General features: G+C 39.3%; 2 protein-coding genes across 2 annotated transcripts in view; one reads left to right on the forward strand and one right to left on the reverse strand.

Annotated features, from left to right (window-relative positions):
• Nucleotides 1-4100, forward strand: part of ITGA2 (integrin subunit alpha 2) — a 79562-nt gene extending 75462 nt beyond the window's left edge. Inside the window, exon 30 of the mRNA XM_081315705.1 lies at nt 311-4100. Within this exon, the coding sequence (XP_081171831.1) occupies nt 311-400 (90 nt within the window). The 3' untranslated portion in view covers nt 401-4100. The remainder of the gene's footprint in view (nt 1-310) is intronic.
• On the reverse strand, nt 1947-19295 carry MOCS2 (molybdenum cofactor synthesis 2). The gene is made up of 6 exons (XM_081315704.1): nt 19202-19295; nt 17196-17338; nt 15281-15408; nt 13839-13992; nt 6860-6983; nt 1947-5879 (listed from the first exon to the last, which is right to left on the reverse strand). The coding sequence occupies exons 3-6, from the start codon at nt 15399-15401 to the stop codon at nt 5811-5813; spliced, it is 468 nt and encodes a 155-aa protein (XP_081171830.1). The 5' UTR covers nt 15402-15408; nt 17196-17338; nt 19202-19295; the 3' UTR covers nt 1947-5810.
• Between the last annotated feature and the right edge of the window lie 8591 nt (nt 19296-27886).

A 27886-nucleotide genomic window follows, 5' to 3' on the forward strand; every position in this document is an offset into this window, starting at 1 on the left:
TCCCAGAATTCCGCACACAACACTGGCAGGGGATTTCTGGGAATTGAAATACACAGATCTTAAAATTGCCAAGGTTAAGAAACATTGCCATAGCCTAGACTTTTAACACATCTTAATTTAGCAACCCTCAGAGGTTGGCCATCTGCAGTTAAGATTAACTGTAGTTTGTCGAACTAAGAATTGAGCAGAGACAATCCATTATTAAAAATCAAAGTTGAAGAACAATAGCAACAGTGTGGATCGTATCCTTGATGCTACATTCTAGCATTAAATAATAACAAATGTAAATTTTCTCAAAACTTTCTTGCAGCTTGGTTTCTTCAAGAGAAAATACAAGAAAATGGGAACAGATTTGGAAGACATGGATGAGATTACGGGACTTACTAAGGACAGAGAGTAAACATAGAAATATTCCTGAGTGTACGAATCTTGAGCCACAAGCAGTGCGTGCAATCACACTGTTTAATTTCTACGAGTGCCTTATGAAAAGGTTTTACATTTTTTATAAGTGAAAATATTATACATATAACTGCTGGTCGGTTTGGGCTTTTGTTTACAGTTGTATAAAGATTTTGGTTTTGTATATTTTGTACTGTTAATGATGGATCCTCTGAATTGGCAGGGCCAGAAATAATGCTGAAATTTGTCAGGAATACTGTTTTGTATCCTTTATTTACCAGTAGCAGGACCTGTTATTTTCATTCTGCAGTCAAAATCTGTCCTTGAGTTACTCGAAACTTTACACACACTGAGCAGTGTTAGCTCCTCACAATTAATATCTGGATTCAGATATTACATTAAACCATAAATTGGTCTGTTTACTTTCTTGTGACTAAATGTGACATCTGAACATGACCATTGTAGCTTAGCACAGAATTGCTCAACAGTACACAATTATTTGTAGGTCATTGTAGCACCAAAGAAAGGATAGCACTTATTAATTTAATTTAGGCATTGTCTAAAAAAGCTCTAGATATGATTGCAAAGATTACTAAATGTGTTAGAGCAATATTGTATGGACATGGAAACATGTCTTACAATAAGAGCATGACTTGGCTTAGTACTGGTTCCATACCCAAGATGTAACAGTAAACTGTACATTCATCTGGACATACTATTACAGACAAGTCTGGTTATGATGAAGATTGGTATCAGCTCCAGTACTTAGAGCAGTCCAGGAAATCAACTCTGTAAGAAGGCTAAAACTACTTTTACTGAGATTGTAAGAGTATTTATAAGAGCACCTTACAAGCCTAATTGGGTTGTACCTCGCTCTCCTTATAGTTCTGTGAATTAAGGAGGCGTCTGAAGCACTTGCAATGTCATCTGGCTGTTTGGAACACTAAAAAAATGCTTCAGTTTCTTTTGCCTAGGTAACAATTCCTGTAGATCTCTGTCAAGATCACCTTTCACTCAGTCTGGCCAAAATTCTTTTAATCAGAAAAACAAGAAAGCAGCTCCGATTTTCCTTTTTATGGAGGTTATTCTTTTTAATAAAATGGAATATCCCTTCATTATTATGACTCTACGGTAAACTGCAAGTTTAAACTGCAGATTTTCTCACCTGGATACAAAGCATACATGAAGAATGGAAACTGATAATGGTAAATGGTCTTAACACCAGAAAGATATATTCCAAGTGAAGTTTTCCATAATTATCTTTGGTTGGATATAGACAGAAATGTACAATCTATAAAATATTCCAACAGCCTACCAGAACTATGGGAAAAACAGTAAAAATAGAAACCCAGTCTAATCACCCCTTGTTTCAATACTGAATATTGTAAAAATATTGCCTTGTCTGATCATTGCATTAAGAATAGACCTTCAGAAATCATGTAGCAACATTCATGAATCAGTCATTCTGATTGGTTTGATTATATTGGTTATCATTGTTAATTATTGAATACTGATTTGATTTTAAGTGCTATACGTGACTAATCAAATGCCACTTTGAAATTTTTAATTCAGTTTTATACAACATGTAAACCTCTTGTGCTTTTTAGCTCTTTTTCCAGGTGGTGCTTTCAAATAGCTCTAGAAATACATAAATAAACAATAAAAAGAAACTCAGTTTCTTTTCAGGGTTTTAAGGAGCAGTCAGGTTTCTGAAGCAGTAAATGTTATAATCTAGTCACCAGCTTCCAGAATTCTCACATGTATACCAGCCAAAAAATCAGAATTTATTTCTCCATCACAGCATTTATGAACATTTACCAACATTTATGAATCAAATAAAGTTGAGAGCAGAATGGCTGGCCTTATTTACAATTCTGGGTGTAAAACAGTATTGTAAAGGATTAAGGTATTAATTTCTAAACATTCTGTCTTTCAGTAATTCATGTTTCAATTCAGGAGTCATGGATTAATTATTCCAGGAGTCTTCGAACTTGGTCCTTTTATGACTTGTGGACTTCAGCTCCCAGAATTCCTCAGCCTGGCTGAGGAATTCTGGGAGTTGAAGTCCACAAGTCATAAAAGGACCAAGTTTGAAGACCCCTGAACTATTCCACAACTAACACTAGTTGACCTCTTCCTTTAGCAACTATATTTGAGACTGGCAGCTTGGTTGTTAAGCAGAGTGGTTACCGAGTTAAAAATCACATGACCATGACTGTGCTTATGACTTTACACAGGATTGTGCATACCAAATGTGATTTAGAGAGATGTTGCAGTCACAGATGTGATGTTTGGTGCAAAGTTACTTTTCCAACAAAGTTGTATAACTGCAAGCTGTAGCTACTTGAGAAAGTTGCTAAGCAAGAGCTACTAGTAGTTTTCTAGATCTTTTCAGATTTTTTTTTAAAAATCATTTAAAAAAAAACATTTTAAACAATTCAGTATTTAACCCTTTGCACCAATTGTTCTTTTCACTGCACTTTTTAAGCTGGCAAATCTGGTAGAAACATGCAGTTTTCTAAGATGTGTTTTTTTTTAAAAAAAATGTGGTTTTATAATAAAGATTCCAAAGAGCACTGCTTTAGTGGGATTTGAAGCACAAGGAATAGCTGGATTTTTTAAATTAATATTAATATTAATTAATAATATTCTGAGAACAGGAGCAAATTGTATGCTTAATTTCCTCCTGCATATCTTTGGTGTCATGCAAATTCTTTCACTCATTTACAATATTATTTATTCATTAAGTTTGTTCTTGACTATCATTACATGTAGTTAAATCTTCAAACCCATCCTTCAGAACCCATTACATTATTTTTTAAGGGGAACATTTAATTTTGGAACTGAGATGTTTTGATGGGGAATCATGTAATTCTGCCTAGCTGCAGCCATTTCTGCCAGTTTCTGCACTCTTGACTAATATCAGAAGCATATACAGTATGCTCCTATCACTTATACACTTACACAGCAATAAACTCTTATTGACTGTGGTAAGGCATAACTTCTGAATGTCTCAAGTCTGTAAACACTGGAAGGTACGTACTCTTACCTGTAATATATTACCTCTGTTGAAAATATCTAATAAATTATTATGGTTACTTTTGTTTAACACTGGCTGAAAGACCAGGCAGCTCTTTTTAAATTTCAGTTTGTTTGCATGGGGAAGAAAATCACTTGAGTTCCCCTCCAGCCTAAGATAACTAAGTTTAAGACCGGTTCAGCATGTCTGTACATATCCCAACAGCATTAATACAGATGTTCATGATGAATTCTAATTACCATTCTACTTGAGTCAAGCCTTTTCACTGCTGTTAGATACGATATAGAAAATATTGCTTTCTGTAATATGAGTATTCATATCCGGCACAAAAATGTTACACATTTGCACTCCTAGAATCAAGTTTCATAGAACAAGGCTGGCAAAAATGTAGCCAGCTTATGTGAACTTAACTGCTGTGGTTAAAGTTCAGGCACATTGGTTCAATAAATCATAGTTTGTGCTCTTTTATAATATTGTAGAATGTATGCTACAATTTTGTACTTTTCTGTATTTTTTATTTTTGTTAAAAAATAATTCAGTCCACAGGGGTATTGTACAAAGCCTTTATGTGTATTTTGCACTTTGTACCAAAACAAATGAGTATACTGGAGCAGGTGTTCTAAAGAAAGATGAATCCTGTTGAATAAATTTTGAAACCATCCCACTGTAGACTTTTAATGCTGAATTATAGTCTGGAAACCTATCTAATACAAGTATGTTGTATGTACTTTATTTCTCTTTGTTTTGTTGGGCATGCATTTTAGCAGATGCAGAAAGGTCAGGGAACTTCAGGGCATCTATTACACCTTTCCCCTCAAATTGTTTGGTTCAAAAATTTGAATTATATTTGTTTGTATGGAAACAAGCAGCATTTGCAAAAATACACCTTCATAGGTTTGCTGTTGCTGGTCTTTTATATCCTTCTAGTGCAAAGTTTCCTGCTAAGAAAGCCAGATTGATCTATCTTTAAGGCAATAAGTTAGGAACTGGGAGACTACACATAGCCAGCAGGGTGACCTTGGGCCAGTCACTCTCTCTTACCCCTAGGAAGGTGACAATGGTAAATCACTTCTGAAATCCTGCCAAGAAAACTGCATAGACCTATTCAGGCAGTCACCAGGAGTCAACATTAACTCAAAGACACCAAAACAGCAACAAAGCTTAAGTTAATGTAGAATACACAATGCCAGTTCTCTTGCTTAGCTTTGGTTCATGAGAGCACATGGATGTACAAGTCCCTGACATAATCACAACAGGGATCTAAATTTCCACTGCCATGCAGTGTACTTGTTAAAGTTGTTTGTAGTATGAAAGGAGACTCACACGAATCTTGAGCAGCTGTGTTCTTTGTTGGTTCACATTCACTCATATATGTGTGTCTGAAACAATAGCTTTTGCCATCCAAAACAGAGACATGCAGAGCGTGTATTTCAAGATGAACTCAGAAAACATGCCTACAGTTGTTGTGCCCAATTTTATGATTTTTTTACCATGGTCGTTAAGCAAATCACTGCAGTTAAATGAACCCAATCAGTCATTAACTGAATCCAGATTTCCCCACTGACTTTGTCGGTAGCTGGCCAGGAATGTCACAAATGGTGATCATATGACCCCAGGATACTGCAACCATCATAAATACATGCTAGTTGCCAAGCACCTGGAGTTTGGTCACAAGACAATCATGTGACAATTGTGTGATGACTCTTCGCAAGTCAATTTCTTCAGTGCCATGTAACAGTTGCTAAATGAATGGTTCTAAACCAAATGATTGTAAACTTTGAACTGTTTCCCATAATTTTGTTCCATATTTTTAATAGAATTAGTGAGAACTCTGTGGCCATTGCCTCAATTTTATAATGACTGGGCATATCACCTAAATTTATGACAGGGAGCAAAAGTAAGAGTTACATTATTTTGTGTTATGTGGTTCTCACATAAATTCTAAATTCTCACATAAATTCTAAATTCTCTTCCACAGAATTTAGAGAAAGTCAAAACATCAAAAGATCATTTGATCTAAAAGAACAGACAATATTTTAGGATACAAAGTAATCTGTGAAAGCAGTAATTTTCCTAAATAAATGGGATGGGTGATTTCATTATTCTCATTCCATTTCAAAATTGGAGAATCATAATTTCTACAAGTTCAATTTTGGAATACAATTATTTTTGAAATGTTCTGGCTTTAAAGATTAAGGCTTATTAACACAGAGGAGTTCTAAACATTGTATATTTTAAACAGTTGGCCCTGTTGCAAATACTTCCTGCATCTCTAGAAATGATCAAACAAAAACTAAACTGCATTTCCCAGTTCATTGTTACACCCTGAAGCAGCTTTTCTTCTGCCTTCTTTTTTTGGCACATCAATATTTTATTTTTCTCCCTTGATCCAAAAGCACTCTTTATTTTCTTTCCAGGAAGAGTCCTCTTCATACACCTCCTGTAAGCAAAGAACATAATGGATAAGAATTGTTGTAATGAAGCTAACATATCTGCTACACTGAACCCAGCAGCTACATTTTTTCCCCTAGCTTACTGTCAGGGCTGAATTAAAATATGAAAAAAGTCTCAGATACAATTCAGGAATAAGCAGAATCACCCCAGATATTTTCCAAAAGGACCCTGACATTTCAACATGCTAGATGCACATATGTTCTCTTTGCATTTTGCCCCCGTTGTAAAAATAACTTGAGGATCAGTCTGATGAAATATGAAAAAGTTGGCTTTGTTTCCTGTGAAGACTTTCTTTCCTGGGGCCCAAGCAGTATATTGTTTGTTTGTTTTTAAGTGTATCAACTCTCTGGATCAAATCTATGCAATATAACCATCTATAGACTGCTAAACATATAGACTGCTAAACATCAATCCAGGGAGTTATCTCCAAATGATCAGTAGGAAGTATATACATTGTAGGGGAATAAAATTCAAAATAGTGGCTTTTGCTGTCAATTTTGCACCTGCTGTCCTCTTAAAGCAATGAAGCTTACTTAGACCAATGATTCTCAACCTCATAAGATGTGTGGACTTCAATTTCTAGAACTTCTCAGCCACCAAGCTGGCTGTGGAATTCTAGAAGATAAAATCCACAGTTGATAATGGTTAAGAAACACTGATTTAGACCAGCTACTGGTTACAGGTAAGTTCCCCAAAGGACTGAAGAGAGAGAGCTGGTCCATTTTGCATCTTCACTTAGGAAACTGGAATTTTCCAATCTCAGAAAACAGCAGGGGAAAAAGAATCATCCACCATAGTGGCTATCTGTCCTCAACTCTGCCGGGGAAGCCATACCATGGCATAGGCGAGATGGGTGGCAAACAAATTTGATAACAAATAAACAGGTTCTGGGAAATTGTCCTGTGGACAATGTGATGTTCAGCATTATACTTTTTTTTCAAAACAAAAATCCTGAAACGCACATACCTTTTTCCATATGGGGACAGTAGCTTTTAAAGTATTGATGCAATATTGCAAGGCATTGAGAGACTCTGCTCGGTGAGGGGAAGAGATGGCCACAATCACACTGGCTTCACTAATGGGAACCAAACTAAAGAGAACATGAAAAGTAACATTAGCTATGGCTTTTAGCCACATTAGCGTAGTCTTTCAAGGACAAAATAAAAGTCTTGTTGTCAACTACTACACAGACATAGATAAACAAGAGGGGCCATGTTCTAGGAACAGCAAATTAGAGATGCTGCATGTCTCATGATTATGTGTTCCAAGGAAACATTCAACAGGAAAACAAATTAAGGAAAACTAGAGAAGACATCACCTGCAACAACAGCCTGATGCAATCATTTAGATCAGGGACAGAAAAGCAGAGCTCCTTTTTCTAAGAGCTTCAAGGCAGAAATAATCCAGTACCCCAAATAACGTTTTAGGGATACTCTGAAGCTCCTGTCAGTCATTATTCCATCCACTATAACATACAAACTTGAGAAAATGAAAAGTAAGAATAGTATTATTTTCCTGGGCACCAAGATCACTGCAGATGGGGACTGTAGCCAAGAAATTAAGACGCTTGCTCCTCGGGAGGAAAGCCATGACAAATCTAGACAGCACACTAAAAAGCAGAGACATCACCCTGTCAACAAAAGTGCGCATAGTCAAGGCTATGGTCTTCCCAGTTGCAATGTATGGCAGTGAAAGTTGGATCATAAGAAAGGCTGAGCGCCAAAGAATTGAGGCCTTTGAGCTATGGTGCTGGAGAAGACTCCTGCGAGTCCCTTGGACTGCAAGGCGATCAAACCGGTCAGTCCTAGAGGAGATCAACCCTGACTGCTCTTTAGAAGGCCAGATCCTGAAGCTAAAACTCAAATACTTTGGCCACCTAATGAGGAGGAAGGACTCACTGGAGAAGAGCCTAATGCTGGGAAAGATTGAGGACAAGAGAAGAAGGGGACAACAGAGAATGAGGTGGCTGGATGGAGTCACTGAAGCAGTAGGCGTGAGCTTAAGTGGACTCCAGAAGATGGTAGAGGACAGGAAGGCCTGGAGGAACATTGTCCATAGGGTCACGATGGGTCGGACACGACTTCGCAGCTAACAACAACAACAAGAAGAATAGTAACACACTGACAAGGAATTAAAATGGCAAAAATATATATGGGTATTACAGGAATTAAATTGCACAAATAATATTAGACATGTAATCAATTGATGTATAATTAAAATTTAAAAAGAGACATGTAGCAGTCAGCTCTTCTAAAGCTCCATTATTATCTTTACTCCATCTTTGCATGTGAGCAAAAATAAATGCAATACTTAAATACTCTTGATTATGAAAAACAGGGAACCCAATGTCCCTCAGATTTTAGACTATGACTTTCATATGTTCTAAACACTGCAAGCAATTTCCAATCGTAGTTCAAAACATCTGGAAAGCAAGAAGAAAAGCTGCTTTTCTTTTGTACAGCCTCAAAATAAGCTAACTAAATGTTCACATAAGCTTTCTACATGAAATACATGTCATGACTGTGTTTCAACTAGTTAGTGTCTGCCAGTCAGGCTGAAATCTAAATACTTTCCAAAATAGTTATCAGATTGATTGTTACCGGTTGTCCTAGCTTAGCAACCACAGTTGAAACCAACAACTTTGTCGCCAAGTGCTACAGTTGCTAAGTAAAATATCACGATTGCACTGGACTTACAACCTCACTTCTGTTGCAGTTATTAAACAAATCAGTGTGGTCATTAAGCAAAACATCAAATGACTGTGACTTGGAATTTTACTGCTACCTTTTCCACTGACTTTACTTGTCACACATTAAGTTTAAGTTTATTATATTTGTATACCGCCCTTCTCCCGAAGGACTCAGGGCAGTGAACAGGGCACATATAAAATACAAAGTACAAAAGTTAAAAGAGAATTAAATATAAGCCCGAGCTAAAACAATAAATAATAGTGTAAAAAACCGCAATAAAAACCCCAACACATCCCCCATCAGGCCAGGCCGGCTTCTTCAAATAAATAGGTCTTCAGATCGCGTCGGAAGGAGCGAAGGTAAGTACTTCGCAAAGTACACAAATAGGAATCAAGTAACTGCAGCAAACTGCAACAGTTGCATATGTGGGGACTGGTTGGAAAATTACTTTTTCAATACCATTATAATTTTAAACAGTTACTAAACGAGGGAGTCGGTAAGCAAGGTCTAACTGTAGACAGTCAACTCTCCCTTAAGTTCTCAGATCAGTATAGATATTACCTTATGACATGCTGTCTGGGAATTCTGGCTGTCACAGCCATGATCAGTTGGTGGTTGAGGAATGCTGTTTTAAGTTATTCGCCATTAATATATTTTCAATAAATGTTATTACAGATAGTCCTCGACCTACAACCACAATTGAGTGCAAAATTTATGTTGCTAAGTGAGACAGTTGTAAAGTGAATTTTGCCCCATTTAATGACCTTTCTCCCCTTCATGGATTACTGCCTTGTCGTGGCGAAGGGGCTTGTGTAATTCAATGCAGCTATGAGCTACGCCGTGCAGGGCCACCCAAGACAAACAGGTCATAGCAGAGAGTTCTGACAAAATGTGATCCACTGGAGAAGGAAATGGCAACCCACTCCAGTATCTTTACCATGAAAACCCCATGGATAGTACCAAAAGGCAAAAAGATATGACTCTGGAAGATGAGCCCCTCAGGTCGGAAGGCGTCCAATATGCTACCGGGGAAGAGCAGAGGGCTAGTACTAGTAGCGCCAGAAAGAATGAAGCGACTGGGCCAAAGCTGAAAGGACGCTCAGCTGTGGATGTATCTGGTGGTGAAAGGAAGGTCCGATGCTGTAAAGATTTTTTCTCCATAGGAACCTGGAATGTAAGATCCATGAATCAAGGAAAGCTGGACGTGGTCAAACAAGAGATGACAAGACTGAACATCGACATCTTAGGAATCAGCAAACTAAAATGGACAGGAATGGGTGAATTTAATTCAGATGACCATCTGGTATACTACTGCGGGCAAGAATCCCTCAGAAGAAATGGAGTAGCCTTCATAGTCTATAAAAGAGTAGGAAAAGAAATACTGGGATACAATCCCCAAAATGACAGAATGATCTCAGTTCGAATCCAAGGCAAACCATTCAATATCACAGTAGTCCAAGTCTATGCCCTAACCACCAGTGATGAAGAGGATGAAATTGACCGGTTCTATGAAGCCCTACAGCACCTTATAGAACTAACACCAAAAAGTGATGTCCTTATCATCATGGGGGATTGGAATGCTAGAGTAGGAAGCCAAAAGATAACCGGAGTAACAAGCAAGTTTAGCCTTGGAGTACAAAATGAAGCAGGGCACAGGCTGATAGAATTTTGTCAAGAGAATACTATGGTCATAGGCTGCACATACTCTTTTCCAACAACCCAAGAAACGGCTCTACACATGGACATCACCAGATGGTCAACACAGAAATCAGATTGACTATGCGCTCTGCAGCCAAAGATGGAGAAGCTCTATACAGTCAGTAAAAACAAGACCAGGATCTGACTGTGGCTCAGACCAAGAGCTTCTCATTGCAAAATTAAGGCTTAAACTGAAGAAAGTAGGGAAAAGTACTAGGCCACTCAGGTATGAACTAAATCATATCCCTGATGAATATACAGTAGAGGTGAAAAATAGATTTAAGAAATTAGATCTGATAGGCAGAGTGCCTGAAGAACTATGGACGGAGGTTTGCAACACTGTACAAGAGGTAGCAACTAAAAACCATCCCAAAGAAAAAGAAATGCAAGAAAGCAAAATGGCTGTCTGAGGAAGCTTTGCAAATAGCTGAGGAAAGGAGGGAAGCGAAAGACAAGGGAGAAAAAAGAAAGATACACCCAACTGAATGCAGAATTCCAGAGAATAGCTAGAAGAGATAAGAATGCCTTCTTAAATGAACAGTGCAAAGAAATAGAAGAAAACAATAGAATAGGGAGCACCAGAGATCTCTTCAAGAAAATTGGAGAGATGAAGGGAACGTTTCATGCAAAGATGGGCATGATAAAGGACCAAAATGGCAGAGACCTAATGGAGGCAGAAGAGATTAAGAAGAGGTGGCAAAATTACGCAGAAGAACTATACAAGAATGAGCTTAACGTCCCTGATAACCACGATGAGGTGGTCACTGACCTGGAGCCAGACATCCTAGAATGTGAAATGAAGTGGGCCTTAGGAAAGCTGAGAAACAACAAAGCTAGTGGAGATGACAGTATTTCAGCTGAGCTATTCAAAATCTTAAAAGATGATGCAGTAAAAGTGCTATACTCAATTTGCCAGCAAATTTGGAAACTCAACAGTGGCCACAGGATTGGAAAAGATCAGTTTACATTCCAATTCTGAAGAATGTTCAAACTATCGCACCATTGCACTCATTTCTCATGCTAGTAAAGTTATGCTTAAAATCCTACAAGCTAGACTCCAGCAGTACATGGATCGAGAACTACCAAAAGTACAGGCGGATTTCGAAGAGGCAGAGGAACTAGAGATCAAATTGCCAATGTACGCTGGATCATGGAGAAAGCTAGGGAGTTCCAGAAAAAGATCTACTTCTGCTTTATTGACTATGCTAGAGCCTTTGATTGTGTGGATCACAACAAACTGCGGCAAGTTCTTAAAGAGATGGGAGTACCAGATCATCTTATTTGTCTCTTGAGAAACCTATATGCGGGTCAAGAAGCAACAGTGAGAACTCTAAACGGAACCACTGATTGATGAATCAGGAGAAATATCAAGAACCTAAGGTATGCAGATGATACCACTCTAATGGCAGAAAGTGAAGAGGAACTAAACAGCCTCTTGTTGCGGGTGAAGAAGGAGAGTGCAAAAGTTGGATTGAAACTTAACATTAAGAAAACCAAGACCATGGCATTCGGCCCTCTCAATTCCTGGCAAATAAATGGGGAAGAAATGGAGGTAGTGACAGATTTTATTTTCCTGGGCTCCAAGATCACCGCAGATGGGGACTGCAGCCAAGAAATTAAAAGACGCTTGCTCCTGGGGAGGAAAGCCATGGCAAATCTAGACAGCAGAGATATCACCCTGCCAACAAAAGTGCGCATAGTCAAGGCTATGGTCTTCCCAGTTGCAATATATGGCTGTGAAAGTTGGACCATAAGAAAGGCTGAGCGCCAAAGAATTGAGGCCTTTGAACTATGGTGCTGGAGAAGACTCCTACGAGTCCCTTGGACTGCAAGGTGATCAAAGCGGTCACTCCTAGAGATCAACCCTGACTGCTCTTTAGAAGGCCAGATCCTGAAGTTGAAACTCCAATACTTTGGCCACCTAATGAGAAGGAAGGACTCACTGGAGAAGAGCCTAATGCTGGGAAAGATTGAGGGCAAGAGAAGAATGGGACAACAGAGAATGAGGTGGCTGGATGGAGTCACTGAAGCAGTAGGCGTGAGCTTAAATGGACTCCAAAAGATGGTACAGGACAGGAAGGCCTGGAGGAACATTGTCCATGGGGTTGCGATGGGTCGGACACGACTTCGCAACTAACAACATGAACTTTTTGGCCATAGTTGTTAAGTGAATCACTGCAGTTATTCAGTCACATGGTTGGTAAACGAATTTGGCTTCCGCCTTGACTTTGCTTGTCAGAAGGCCGCAAAAGGGGATCACAGGGACACTACAACTGTCATAAATATGTTGCCAAGCACGTGAATTTTGATCATGTGAACACAGAGATGCTGCAACAGTCGTAAATGTAAAAAATGTTCATGTCTCTTTTTTCCAGTGCCGTTGTAACTTCAAATCATCACTAAGCAAACTGTTGTAAGTAAAGGACTGCCTGTATAATGTTAGTGGTTCATCTATGCAGCCCGTCATACCGGATGTCCTGAAGATACAATAGACCATGCAGGAAAAGACGTGGATGCTTGAAAGGGATAGATAGGATTTTACTGAGCAATATCCCCCACCCCAATAAGTGGGGGAGGGGTTCTCTATTTTTATAGTGTATTATAATATACTGTGGCTTATTTAATGTATCTAGAGACATTGCACAGTAGACTTGATAACCCCAAGTAAAATCTGTTCTGTGCTTCACCAAGTTTTTTCAAAAAAATTTTTTCCAAATGGTAGGAGATAAGTGAGAGGGGGTTGCTGAAGTGCTGTAATTGCGTTCAATCTATTCTTCACCCATCAAAAACATACCCTTTGAAAGCAGATCTGAGCATCATTAACATCAAAACGAAGTCAATCTTTCCTGGATTGAGGGCAACAGTTAGTTCTGTGAAGCTGAGCGTAGCATTTAGAAAACAGGCGGGTCAGAAAAACTAAACTGTAAGTCAGGGAAGTGAACGGCACATGACCCAAAGAGGTGACGTGTACATAAATATTTAACACTGCATGTAAAGAGGGAGGAAAAAATACGGTATATCTCTTAGCCATCACTACTAAAAAATGTTTGCATCATCTGAGTAACAAACCGTTTTTTTTATCAAGTGATGACTTGAAAGGACAGAAGAGATGCCATTTAAAAAGTGAGCATAAAACAGTTCTCAAATTTAGCTTACAATTCATCTATTCTATACATTGTACATTCGTTCCAGTCAGAGTATTTTTCATGTCGATTTTTTTCTCCCTTGAACCACAACGTAAGAAAGTCTAAATCTGATGACAAGCTGCATCATTGCCAATGTTCAGAGCAACAAGGATTAGAGTCCAGAGACTAGACTAAACCCTCAGATTTAACCCTTAATTTGTACAAAGAATCAAGCATGAAATGTGGACATAATGTCTCTCTGAGAGCTGGAGTAAGACAAAATTTAACTTGCTATGAGGCAACTTTTCTCTATATGGCCTCATCCAGAAAGCAGGCTCAGATGCTTGCCTGTAAACCTGTCTCTATCAAAATCACAAGCACGAAATCTTAATTAAATAAAAGAGGGAGAACACATTCTTTGACTGTATTTACCCAAGTCGATGATGTATTGCTATATGCTTCACAGAAGGCCATTTTAATCTAATATCTTTGCATATTTTCTTTGCTTCACCTTCTGCCATACCTGTGTAGGCTTCATATTCTAATTGTATGACTTTTCTCCCTTCAAAGTTATTCCTTGTAGTGCCTGAAACAAAAGAACAACACTTAACCAACATTCTGAGGGGGTGAGAATTTAGCTTGACAGAAAGCTAAGTTTAAAAGCTTTATCAATGGGAATTTTTTTTTAATTCCATTTATATCCCACCCTTCTCCGAAGACTCAGGGCGGCTTACAAGCTTAGCAGTAGCCTTCATTCTATGTATATGCCTGCTTATTAGGGCTTTCACACCCTCCCTAAGCGGCATTATTACAAAGTCAGCTTAATTGCCCCCAACAATCTGGGTCCTCATTTTACCTACCTCGGAAGGATGGAAGGCTGAGTCAATTTCTCTTTATGCTAAGCATGGTTTTGCCTATGCTTTGAATAAGCTGTTTTCTGCATAACACTTAGCCATGGGCTACAGACCTACAATGAGTTCATGCATCTCTCAACCACATGATGGTTTAGCCCCAGACTCCCTAATGGTGCACGCATCCTGCAATAAGGCCAGTTATTAATAGGGGCCAAGCTCAGCAATGGCACACTTGCCTTATATATACAAAAAGGTTTCAGCTTACTTTCCAATATTTATTAATGAATGAGTTATATAATAATAAATATATATTTATTAAAAAGTATTGCTGGATGGGGCAATACTAGGCTAAATGTGGTCCACTTCAATGTTTTCGTGTGTTGTGTGAATTCTCAAGGACTTATCAGAAAACTGAAATTAGTACGAGCCCTTCTCAAACAAGTCTTCCATATCTTTATTTTAGGGATGCAGCACGCTGCTGTAAATGTAGCAATCCTCCCCCCTTAAAAAAACAACTCAGGACATTGAAGTTAGTTCAGGCATGCAAACTGTACTAATACAACTGTGCAGGTTGAAACCTCCATTCTTTTCAAGGGGACAAATAAGGTGGTCTATGTGTCATCTGAAATCTTTCAAACCAGCCATCTGCATGTGTTCAGAGCCAGAAGGTGAAGCCGTCAAAAGCACATAATCCATGTGCAGCATCAAGACTTGTTTTGTGTATATGGATGCCCTAAAGGCTACAGGCTTTCCTGACAGGGACAATCCTCAGAGCAGACAAAAATAGAGGTTCCATTTTATTTCTCTGCAAATGATTCCAATCCTGAAGTTTTAGAACAATTTTTTTGGATGCTTGGATGCTTTTTCCTTGTTCTAAGCTTGCTCTACGTTGGCCTTGTTCCATTGGCTCCTATACAGTAACTGTTCATCTAATATTGTCTCCAAATACTAGTGATGTTTTTTTAAAAAAATAAATCTGTGCGTTCAGCCCTGATTAAGAGTTTTATGCGTCAGACCTACCTACAAAGAAAGACGCAGCTCCGCAACAGGGAGAAATGACCAGTGCTGCTACTTCGTCTAATGAGAGCTTTTCACACTTCAGCTGAATCACATCCTTCGGTTCATCCTCAATTTCACTCATTATTTCTCTAGAAGTAAACGGTGAAACAATGATTAATTTGCAAGTTGATCCTTGCCTGGCTGTGGAGATTAAATTACAGCGCAGGTCATGAGCCAGATTACTAGGTTTAATTCCCTTATTTATTAATTCCTCCATTTTCATCCCACCTTTATTATTTTTATGAATAATTCATCGACAGCAAACATCAGTAATACTAATTTCATGCCTAAGGCGGGACTAGAACTCAGTCTCCTGGTTTCTACCCTGGTGTCTTAGCCAGTACTTTAATTATTTAACTTAATTAAATTAATTAATTCCTATTCTTTCTTCAAAGGAACATCGTAGCCTCTTAACAAATGAATTCTATGGATCCTTTCCGGTTTGGCTTCAGACCAGGATCCCAACAAAGGAGAATATTCGCAGCACAGGATTGAAATGAGGGGGTCCTTGGTGGTCTCTGAACTTGGTTGTTTTCTTGCAGTCACGAGCACTGATGATGTTACCTAGTTTGGGTAATGAATGATCTGCAAGAAAAAAAACCAAGCTCAGAGAACATCCAGAACCCCTCAGACCAGGATCCATCATTGCCTTGTTTGTCCTGATGGATGTTTTGTGCTGAGAAGAATGCAGAGACAGCACGACTCTATTGATGGCTTTGGATCTCTCAGCAGTTTGTGATGTAACTGCAGGGGGAGCAGGAAACTGGAGGACATGCTTATTTCCCTTCCTATTTTTCGATGCTCCAGTAATAATAATAATAATAATAATTTTATTTATATACCACCCTTCTCCCAAAGGACTCAGGGCGGTGAACAGGGCAAACACATAAAAATACAAAAATACAAAAGTTAAAAAAGAATTAAATACAATGCCCAAGCTAAAACAGTAAATACATATATTAAAAACAACAGTAAAATCCCAACCCATACCCCATCAGGCCAGGCCGGCTTGTTCGAATAAGTGCGTCTTCAGAAGTAGAAGTAATATTGGGAGATTTCTGCTTGAGCTCTTGGAGATCTCAATAAAATTCTGGTTCATCACTGATGGTATTTATCATGCATACAAAACTGCAGGGAAGTATCACTTGCCAATTTGGAGCAATGTTGATACTCAATTATATATTTCATCTCCCCCAGAATTTCAAGATAATTTTGAACTGAGAAGGGACCATAAGTAAAAATTAAGCTCATTAGTTTAATGAGTGAGCTTGATGGCTAAAGTCAGACAAGATGGGCAGTTTCTTCTGATTTCAGAGCTGGATTTTAATTTTTAGGAGATATATTTCAGAAGAAGTTACATTCCCCTTTAAAAAGGGCCTAGGTCTCCTGGGTCCACCATATTCACACATGTAGAAACCTGAAAAGCTATAGATTGCTTTCATGAATAGCAAATTATTTTCTAAATATTTCTGTCCATTGTCCAATCTGGAGCCCTTTGGTTGTGCTTTCCCTTCCATCCTCTCTAGACCATCCAGCCAATGATGATGTCTGGAAATTCTGGGAGCCATAGCCATGATCAGTTGGGGGGACTGAGAAATGCTGATTTTAAGCTACTCTCCATTAATATATATTTTTCATTACTGGTTCATCTATGCAGCACCTCAGAACTGATGTCCAAAAGGTATATCAGACCATGAAGGAAAAGATATGGCTGCGTGAAAAGAATGCTAGAAGATTCTCCTTGCTTTGAAGCATGTTTTAGAGGCCAATCTCAAAGCACTCTAGAGAAATATCAGCTTGGTACTTCTCTTTCTCCATTGTCATTGTCATCACCATATTTCAAGATTCTATATTTTAGCAAAAAACCAACACCTACCTGTATCTTCTTAGAGCTAACCTCCACTAAGAGGTGGGATGATGGCAACTTCGTCCCCTGTGTGAAGGATGAACTGCTGATCCCCAAGGGGTACGTACTCCTGACAAATGGCAAGGATAACTTGATCTTCGATATCAGCAAGACTGAAGGAAATATGTAATGGTAAAAACTGATCATTCATCTGCTTCTGCAATAGATCCCTGACCTCTTTGGATTGGATTCTGCCCAACGTATTGTGAGGATTCTCACAAAATGCACATCCATCCCCAAAATGGCTACCAGGTTAAGTAAAAACAGGCACAAAGCTCTGATTTAAAATACTCTTGCAGGGTCCAATCTGAGTCAGTCATTGGGACCAGAGACTTTGTCTTCACAGCTTTCAGACTCATGCTGAAGCCCATCCTCAGGGGAACATCTCTCTAGCAGAGTGTTTGCTTTGGGCTGTTCAGTGTGTGGTGTTTATACGGTGCCAGGGAAGTGACTGAAGTCTGAGAAATGGGCCCTCATCAGTCAACAGGAGTGCTGATTTACCACCAGCTTATCAAGTGCTTAGGAAACGAGGGCGGCACAAGCAAACAACAGCCAACGACTTAATAGCCAGCCATCAACACCTCAATCAACATCTAAAAAGCCACATACAACAGAAGCACCATATAAACACCACACTCAGAATAGTCCAAGGCACACACTCTGCTAGAGGGACGTTCCCTGAGGATGGGCTGCAGCATGGGTCCGATAGCTTAGAAGACAAAGCCTCCGGTGCTGGTGACCCATCCAGATTGGATCCTGCAACATTATCCTGGGATACGTATATCCAGGTTCATTCGTAAAAGACTATTACTTGCTCTCTCTTCTAGCTCCCTCTTTTGCAGTGTTCCAGACAATCCCAGCTCACCTTCCTCTCCTCTCCTTGACCAGTTTTCTAATTCAAAGAGACAGGACTTTCTTTCCCTCACTTTTGTCAGAAAACTTACGGAGCCCATTTAGAGTCCAGACAAAAGTACCGCTTGGTGATTGGCAATATTCCAAATTAGTTTTTTAAATTTCTATTATTTGAACCAATTCTACGTATGTAGAAAGTTATGAGGGAGGGGTATGTCACTGGCCACTCGGGGTTTTGTGCCTTAACTTTATCCAGTGTACCAACTGTGCCATTTCCTGGATCAGGAGGAACTTGAGACAGTTAGTTGTTACTCATGCCCTCGTCACCTCACAGCTCTATTTCTGAAATGCACTCTAGATAGGGCTGCCCTTGAAGACCTCTTAAGCTTCAATTGGTCCAGAATGCAGTGGTGCAAGGAATAACATACTACAACTTTGTAGCACATACTACAGCTTTGCTCAGTGAGGCCGCATTGTCTGCCAGTTTGCCTCTTCTGCATTCGAGGCTCTGTTATTATCTATGAAACTCTACAGGACACAGGACCTGTTATTTGAGGGTCTGTCTATCTCCCATCGGGTTTGCCTGGTCAGTCTAAGCTGACAAAGACAGTGTCATCCTTGAGGTCTGTGAGCCAGAAGTGTGACTTTTGTGTTACGGCATCCACCTCAACCATCAGGAATGAGGTTCTGATCCTGATGGCTGACTATTCTTTCAGATCTTGCACTTGGTTGGCTGGAGCTGCATGTGGGGGTGTGTCTGTGTATTTTTTTCATGTGGTTGGTTAAACATGTCATTTTTGTTCTTTCTTTTTTACTTGATGGCAAGATTTCGGTTTGCTCTGCTTCTTGATCACCACAGAACAGGGGTGTCAAACTGCCGGCCCGTGGGCAGGACGTGTCACATGGAAGCCGTGCCCACCCCATTGCTGGCAATGGCAAAACTGTCCCAATACGTTGCGTGACATCACGTGATGTCACAAGTTTGACATGTCTGCCATAGAAGATGACACTGGGGTGTCATGACATTATGGTTGCAATTAAGTGTATAATCTGGAGCACAAATGCACAGCCCTACAGAGTAAGAGCATGAGAAAAGCATTGTTTACTGGTACAAGTCACCATACCTAGAATGTTTCTTGACAATTTCTCTCCACAGCTGCAGCGAGGTTATCTGTTGGGGCACAGAAATGGTCTCTGTACGCAGCCCTGCTAAGTCAGCACTTCTGGCAAAATACAGCACAGTGACCTGTTTTCAAGCAAGTAAAAACATGTAAAATTTAGCCCCATTTTAAGAACCTCTGATTTAAGCCCATGAGGTTTTAATTGGTATTCCACTGTAACTAAAATTCAATCAACACATTAAAGCTTTAGATTTGGAACAGCATGTAAGTTAAAGTAATGGAAACTTTCAAAGCCTCCTGCATCAGCCCAACTAATCAAAGGCAAAGAAGTACACCTGAAGTCTCTTCTTTGCTGTAGAAATATTACAACCCTGGCAAGAACTAAAATTACTCCAGAAAAAAATGCAGTTCATCCTGGATGGATACACAAGAGGGTTGTCAAACAAGTTTTAAAGGCTCAAGTCGGTTTATTCATCAAAGGCTCCAGGTTCCACAGAATTATCAAATGACAGGTAGGTAACTTCAGAAAATGTAATAACCTTAAAAGAAAAACTAACAAAATTTATTGGACTTCTAGCACCACCAAATTCACTGAACCCCAGTAGAGATAAACTTACTTTTAAAAACTTCACAGTTCTATTAGAATCAGAGACACCAAGGAGTGTAATTATCAGCATTAAAAACTAGAATAACGAGTCAAAAGAAAACTGCTCAGAATTACAAACGCTTATGAAATAAATCCATGGGTAGTTCAACGTTTCAAAATGCAGGCAGGCAATGGTCAGTGGCCTCCAAACGGGGTGTACATGAAATATTAGAATGCCTGTTATTTACCTAATGCCTGTTATTTACCTAATTCAAGAAGCTACTCAATCCACAGACTATACTCTCTATACGCATATGTGTAAAAAGGTACATATTAGTACAGTGGTACAGGTATATAATTTATAAGAAATCATGCATAAAAATGCATGCTCAGCATTTTTACTAATAAGGTATTTATTTCGATTTATATACCGCCCTTTTCCCGAGGGACTCAGGGCGGTTTACAGGGCAAATTAAAACAGTACAAGATACACGATCGTTTGGAGATCACTGCATATTGAACTGCAAGCGCCCATCATCCTCAAGTGGCCGGGGTTATGGGAGCTGGGGTAGTTGCGAAATAAGAGTTTGCTTAGCTTCATAGGCTCGATCCAAAGTCATTTCAGGGAAAAGCCGGGACACACGTTGCACACATGATCGTGTTTGAGCAAGGAATCGCGCGCAGGGGGCCCGACCCTCAATGGGGACCCAGTTATGTCTCTCTCGTTCCCCACAGGGGCCAAACTGGGGCTCCGGAAGCTTCTGCTGGTCGGCGCCTTTCTCGGTGCTTAGCCCTGCAGGGTACCTGGCAGGAAAAAAAAAAGAGTCGCGCACTCCGGCTACGACCACCGGGCCGGGCCGACAGCGAAGTTGGCATACCTCGCAGCTCATCGATGTGCCGACCGGGGCAGGCCCCTAAACAGATCGCCTTTCTCCGCTAGCGTTTATTTTGCGCTTGCGACGGGCCCAGGAGCAGTTATAGCTTCGGAAAGCACAGCGCTCACGGCCGCCACTCGCTTTCTAACCCAATCGCTTTGCACCACCCCCCAACAGCTCCACCTTTCGTGGGTTGGCTCTCCAGAGTGGGTGTGCACAGTTTAGAAACAAGAGGCGGTTCTGGTTTGAAAATAAGTCGAGTACCTTTTTTTTTTTGCAAGTTTGCAAAACTTAACACCTTTAAAATGCATCTTCGCGGTACGTGGAATTGTATTGAACTCAGGACTTCTGAACTTTTTCCCCTCTCGTAATTGCACTCTAAATAATCCGGCAGAATCGGTTCCCGTAAAATGGATCAATTGATTCACGAGCATAAAGCGATTCATTACGCTACTTTGGCCTAGACCTGCGAGTCAACGCAGTCCACGCGACTATAATTCCTAGAATCCTTCGCGGACGCAGGCCGCATGTTTGCAAGGAAGCCTGGGAATTGTAGTTCCAGCGCATCTAGAGGGCGCTAGCATCGGAAGGTGGATGTAGTTTCCGCGGGGTGCCTTCAGCTACCGTACCCATCGCCTCCAACAGTCACACCAAATTGATGAGAAAGCTGAGCCAGGCATGCCTAGGGATAGGGACTAATTAAATGACGCATTCACTAAAACGCAAAAGAAAAAGGTAACTCCATTCATATTTCTCTCTGCAGAGGAATCACAAGACCTTAAACAGCTGATATGACAGCCCACTACACGGAAAGAAAGTTAAGACCAGACCCAATTCGGAATTGCAAAAAGGGCGGAGTTTCGTCCTAAAATTGCTCAATTACAGCAGCCTTCGGGGAAACTACATTGCTCCTGATTCTCCTGGTTCCTCTGACTTTTCTACACAACTTAAATCAGTGTGTAGAAAAATCCATCATGGCTGGGGAATTCTGGGAGTTGAAGTCCACACTGGTTAAAGTGGCCAAGGTTGAGAAACATTGGCTTAAGCCAAAGAAAGAGTGAAGGGGGAGGGAACATATGTGAAAGTCAGCTAGTTAGCCCAGCAGCTGCGTTTGGTTTCCTTCCTTCATGGTAAGAGAGGCTCGAAAAGTCACAACTGGTGGCAGCATCTCCCCGACTTTTTCTAGCTCCAAAACTAGGCAGCATCTAGTCTAGTCAACAGAGCCCAGAGGAGGCTATAGCTAGATGGTGAAATTTTTTAAAAAAAGTTTTTGATGAAGACAATGGCACACCTCTTCTGTACTTATGCCAAAAACTTGTGTGAATATTGCCATATATTATCCAGGAGGGTAGTTCAACTCAAGGGGATTTTTATCTTCAGTACTAAGAAAAGTTTCTTTATCTTGAACAACATTTTTTTTAGCTTTGCAACTTTTCTGCAACAAAGAGCTCTTCTGAAACTAAAATACAAATCTTAAACTATTAGTAAAGAGAATACACCTACTCCGTGAAAAACTTGTATCAAAACATATAAAACACATGTTAAGTAATTTATAAACATGTACACCAAGGTGGGTCAAGAAGCAACAGTGAGAACTGGACACGGAACCACTGATTGGTTCAAAATTGGGAAAGGAGTCCAGCAAGGCTGTATACTGTCGCCTTGCCTATTTAACTTATATGGAGAGCACATCATGAGAAAGGCAGGGCTAGATGAATCAAAAGTTGGATTTAAGATTGCCGGGAGAAATATCAACAACCTAAGATATGCAGATGATACTACTCTAATGGCAGAAAGTGAAGAAGAACTAAAGAGCACAAGAGAAGATAAATATTAGCCACAGTAAAGGAGCCACCTCAAAGTCTCACTGGTCCCCTGTGATCCCCATACCTAATGACCTAGCCAAGTCTTGAGAAATTTCAGGAACATTATCAGGAATGGAACTAACCTCATGTCTGGGAAGGAAAAGATTCCATAAGGCAGGCACTACAGCGAAGAAGTCCTTCTGGAACCCACCTAGTTTATTTATTTATTTATTTTATTCGATTTATTTACCGCCCTTTTCCCGAAGGACTGTTAGTTCCCTAACAGATGGGACCCAGAACACGTCTTCTCTGCCAAATCTGATGGGGTAGGCAGTAGGAGAGAGCCAGTCTCCCATACCATGAAATGCTTTGAAGATTAAAACCAGCACCTTGAATTGGATCCAGAAGCAAACTAGCAAGTAATGCAGCTTGTGGAGCAAAGGTGTAACGTGTGTCATTCTAGGGGAGCACATAACATAACAGTACCGCTGCATGTGGCCCCAAGTGAAGCTTCTGGATACTATTCAAGGGCAGCTCCATATAGAGAGCATTACAGTAATCTGCTTGGGAGATGATTAGGGCATGCGTGACAGTGAGCAGTGTCCCCTTGATCCAGGAAAAGGCACAACTGGCACACAAAACTAAACTATGCAAGATTAATGTTGCTCAAAGTAAAATTTAGACAGGTAAGCCCTTCTGTGAAACAACACCTGCATGTTCTTTCATAAGCACCCCTTGGACTGCTGAAATGAAGACTACTACTTGGAGTAATGAATACTCCTTGGAATAATTCTCCTTGGAAAGTCACTATAGTGTGAAAGGATTTTTACTCAATTCTAGTACCTGGGGGTGTGGGGGGGGGAAGAATCATAAATTCAGAACAGGATCAAATGCACGTTCTTTAATTCTAAGTGTAACTCTGAGTTGAGAATCTTTTTGTTAGATCTCTGCTGAATCTAAAAATTCAAGACAAAGCAAACAAATTAGTTCCACTAACTAAGTCTGTTACCCCTATTGTAGCACACAAATTACTGCAACATAAAAATCCCACTAGTATCCATAGGCCTTATTTCCTGATGGTTCTGTCCTCACTCTTTTCACAACTATTTCAGATATGTTGGTGTAAATGAATGTGTTGAACAGGTCAGAGGAAAGGAGGTGGAAGCCAAAGAAAAAAGGCAAAATAAGTAGGAATGGTCAAAAAAGATGACACACGTAAATAGATAGAGCTTCAACCACACTGTCATGGTTACCATCTTGCCTTCTTCTACCATGCCCCATGGGCACCTCTGGAGAGCTACTGTACATCCAGAACAACATTTGGGTGATGGAAGTATATGGCTTGACTGATCTATTACTGGCATGTGATCTCTGAAAGTTAAGGTAAAGGTAAAGGTTCCCCCGCACATGCGTGCTAGTCGTTTCCAACTCTAGGGGCCGGTGCTCATCTTCGTTTCAAAGCCGAAGAGCCAGCGCTTGTCCGAGGACGTCTCCATGGTCATGTGGCTGGCATAACTAGATGCCAAAGGCACACGGAACGCTGTTACCTTCCCACCGTAGTGGTCCCTATTTTTCTACTTGTATTTTTACATGCTTTCGAACTGCTAGGTTGGCAGAAGCTGGGACGAGTAACAGGCGCTCACTCTGTTATGCGGCACTCGGGATTCGACCCGCCAAACTGCTGCCCTTCTGATCGACAAGCTCAGTGTCCTAACCCACTGAGTCACTGCGTCCCTTCTCTGAAAGTTACTGAGATTAAAAAAAAATCTCCCTAATTTTAATTTATCAGTAACTAAAAGCACAGAGCACACTTTCATCTCAGTTTTGCCCACCTTTCTTACTTATCCATAAGCTATGTAGTTTGTGATATAATTCATTACTCTGAATCTTGAAAGTGAGACTACAGGAGACTGAAGTTGAAAGCACGACAAATAAGTGTAATGTGTGTATGGATGGGATGAGGACAATAAGTGCATTTTATTGACTAATGCCCAGTCTGGATCATTAAAATTGCTTTTGTTGCAGCTAGAATATTGTCCTGTCTGCTCCTTGTTTATATGTGTGCCCCTTGCCCTGCTTTTGCCAATTCCCATCACTTTCACAATGCAGGGATTGTTGGGCTATTCATCCACTATGACATTTACTGAAATATTGATTTCTTACTAAAGCTCCAGTGTGGTACACATTTTATGCACTGTCCAGATTTTGATTTGTTTATCTACAGGTCCACAGTAAAGTGATGAAACAGATCAAGTACCTGAAATTGTTTAGTGGGAATGGAGAAATGCTGCCTCTTTAAAAGCCTGAATTAACGGGAGGTGACACTCTTTGCGAAGAGAAAGATTTTTATCCTTTTCTTCAAAATGCTATCAGACTCTCTTAATATCCATTTGGAGTCTGGGGCAGGTCCCTGAAAAATGTTGGATGCAGCAAACATAAGCCATGAAAGAGTCAGCTTCTGAAATCACATATTTTATCCTGCAGGAGCTTATTTGTGTTGTTTTAACCTCCAGGTCAGAGGTTTTTAACCTGTGGACTGGGGTTTACGGGTGATTCACAACCATACTACAAATAATCCCCTGGCATAGACAAAAAGAAAATAAATAAAATAAAATGTCCCAATAGCCAAAATGTCCTAGATCACCAAATTTTGAAAGAGTTTGGCATTGTCGTCCAAAATTTCACAAGACATCAGGCAGAAACATTGTATAGTGGCAATGTCACAGCATTGCAATGGTTTTTCTTTTAAAACAAATTCCATTGATTTTTGTTTAATTTTGGATACTACTGAGGGAGTCGTAAGGGCTGTTATGCCCTCAAACACAATATTATCAGGCTCTAGCTTATGTAGTGGTCCTCTAAGGCTATTAACACAGTGATATGTATCAAAGAAACATTTAGAACCAAGATATGCAAGGGTTTTTTTCCCCCTTCCTTGAATGATAGGAAGGAATGATAGGCAGCTCAACCTCCAGAGTAGGCTAGGTCAAAGAAATGGATGGAGCCAAGGCAAACATCTGATTTAGTAATTAAATTTTAATTTAAAATAAATGCTATTGTACATGAATATTCTCCAAATATTTCATTATTTTTCCCTCTTCTGTCAAATTAGAAATAAGAGTTTAGAAGAAAGGTCTTTGAAGGTTGTTAGGATAGATTCAAGGCCTTGCAGCTATGGGGCTACACACTTCTTTTATTATATTGCCAAGCAGTTCATAATTCAAAAAAAACCCCATGTATAATGGTTAAATATTGTACTCTTGTCATATTGTTCCTAGGCAGCATATGACAATACTAGTTATTTTCAATTATGTGCCGTTTTAAGTTTCAGTGCTAACATGAGTGAAAATCCCATCATCCTTTACCACTTTTCTTGCTGCCTGAATCCTGTAATAGTTGTAATCCAAAGTATATAGAAGGACAGTTGTAATTTAAAGCATACAGAAGGCATCAGATTGGGTAAAAAACCCATCATAATTACATGATTGAAAATTAAGTCAATTTGAAGTGCATTCTAAAATATTAAGTACATTTGCAGCTATTAGCTCAAAATCTTGTCTATCATTTTTACACAACAGTTCATTAACATTCAGGTGGCCCCAATTCTACCAGCCTTTTGTAAAGTGCTAATTTATTGTTTTTAAATTGCTCTTATCCTTGGTTTTTTTTTAGATTTATTTTCTGGACCTAGAATTGTGTGTTGAGTGGGCAGCCATACATACCGTAGTACATTTAAATAATAAAGAATCTTTCAAAGAGATATAGAGTAGATAAATGAGACATTGTGAATATTTATTGGAATGATGTGATCACAAGAGCAAGCATGGGTGTCTTAAGAGCTATCATGCCACATTAATCTTATTCTTTTTTTTTAAGCCACATTAGCTGTACAGTCACTTTTATCTTATTTCAGCTAACCTTTTAATAGTATTGCTACTAAGACTGTCCCTGAAATAGTACAATATGGGCTAAATAATATTATTGATATGAGTAAATATAGTATACTTAATTTTCAAATGCCTATTGATAGTTAATTGCCATCTTGAAGTAATATGACAAAGATCCAATCCTGTGACCAAATTTGTTCAAAACCTGCACAAATTATTTGCATCAAGGATTCAGAATAACTGTAACAAGGAGAAGAGAATCAAAATTATTAAGGTGAATTGCAGCAGAAATTTTTGATCTGCAGTTAAATATAGAATGGTTAGTGCTTGGCTTGGGAGCAGAGCATTGAAAAGGAATTAAGGTTTGTTAATAGACCAGAACCTAAAAACAAAGGCTCATTGCAATCTGGTGAGTTAAATAGCTAATGTGATTCCAGAAAAACAATTCATTCCTTTAAAAGCAGCTTCATTCTCCCATATCAGCAATTCAAGTTTTTTCAAGGCTGCAGAGCATAAGGAAAACATCTTCATTTGCCAACTTTTGTCTATGTGCTGCTAAAAAGAAAAAAACAACAACCATAGACATAGAGAATCAGGAAAAGTAAGAAATAGCATTTATACTTAAAAATGAACGTCTAGTTTTCAACTTCAAGTTTGGAAACAGACATAAGATGTTTGAATTTGACCACTATAATTCAAAAATATTGGTTCATACTTTAGTATTGTGTGAGCACAGCTATGGTGACTTGTTTAACAAATTATGATTAACAAAGGACATAGTGTAATGTTTTTAGCCATGCCATCAGTATACTATACTGAAAGGGTCCACATTTATAGGTTCTCTATTTTTCAAGGAAAGATAAAAGTTAGACAAAATCTTCATGTCAATCAACCTAGCTGATATTCAAGACATTAAGTTCTCCAGTATTCTTCCTCTGTTTAAAAAAAGGGGGGGGCTTTAAATTAAAATTTAAATTATATTATGAAGCTGCTGCGTTGTCAGCGATAAGTGATTGGATTAATTTAACACAAGGGAGATTATTAAATCTTGAGGGCCACGACTTGTTATTTGGCTGGCATGCATATTTATTGTATGATAAGAAGGTAGATAATGTGTTTAAAGTCCATATTTTAAGACAGGCATTGTTGAGAGTTTGGAAAAAGTATAGACATAAGCTAAACTACAAGATACCTTTATGGGCAATTCCGAAACATGCAATAGAAAACATAAATGTTGGCTTCAAACATGATGTGACTACATATAAGGAGATCTTAAGTTTGGAGAGGAACGTATGGTGTTTGAAGCCGTATAATTTTTTACGAGATGAGAAGATTGTTCAAACTTGGTTTCAATATGGTCAATTACGGGCCAGGTGGAAAGAAGACCAGAAAATTGGTTTCTCAATGACTGATGAAAATTTGGTAAAGCAAATTAGAAATCAGGGTCCAGCACATATCTTGCATTGATAGAAATTGACTCAGAAACAGAACTTGTTAAAGATTGTATGATAAAGTGGGCTCAGAATATTCAAGAA

Source organism: Vipera berus (genome assembly GCF_964194415.1).
Source record: "Vipera berus genome assembly, chromosome: 2".
Lineage (NCBI taxonomy): Eukaryota > Metazoa > Chordata > Lepidosauria > Squamata > Viperidae > Vipera > Vipera berus.

Coding starts and splice junctions, on each gene's coding strand:
- MOCS2 (XM_081315704.1), bottom strand. CDS start 15,401: ATGAGTGAAATTGAGGATGAACCGAAGGATGTGATTCAGCTGAAGTGT. Junction 13,993..15,280: donor AGCTGCGTCTTTCTTTGTAG/GTAGGTCTGACG, acceptor CTTTTGTTTCAG/GCACTACAAGGAATAACTTT. Junction 5,880..6,859: donor CTGTCCCCATATGGAAAAAG/GTATGTGCGTTT, acceptor CTTTGCTTACAG/GAGGTGTATGAAGAGGACTC.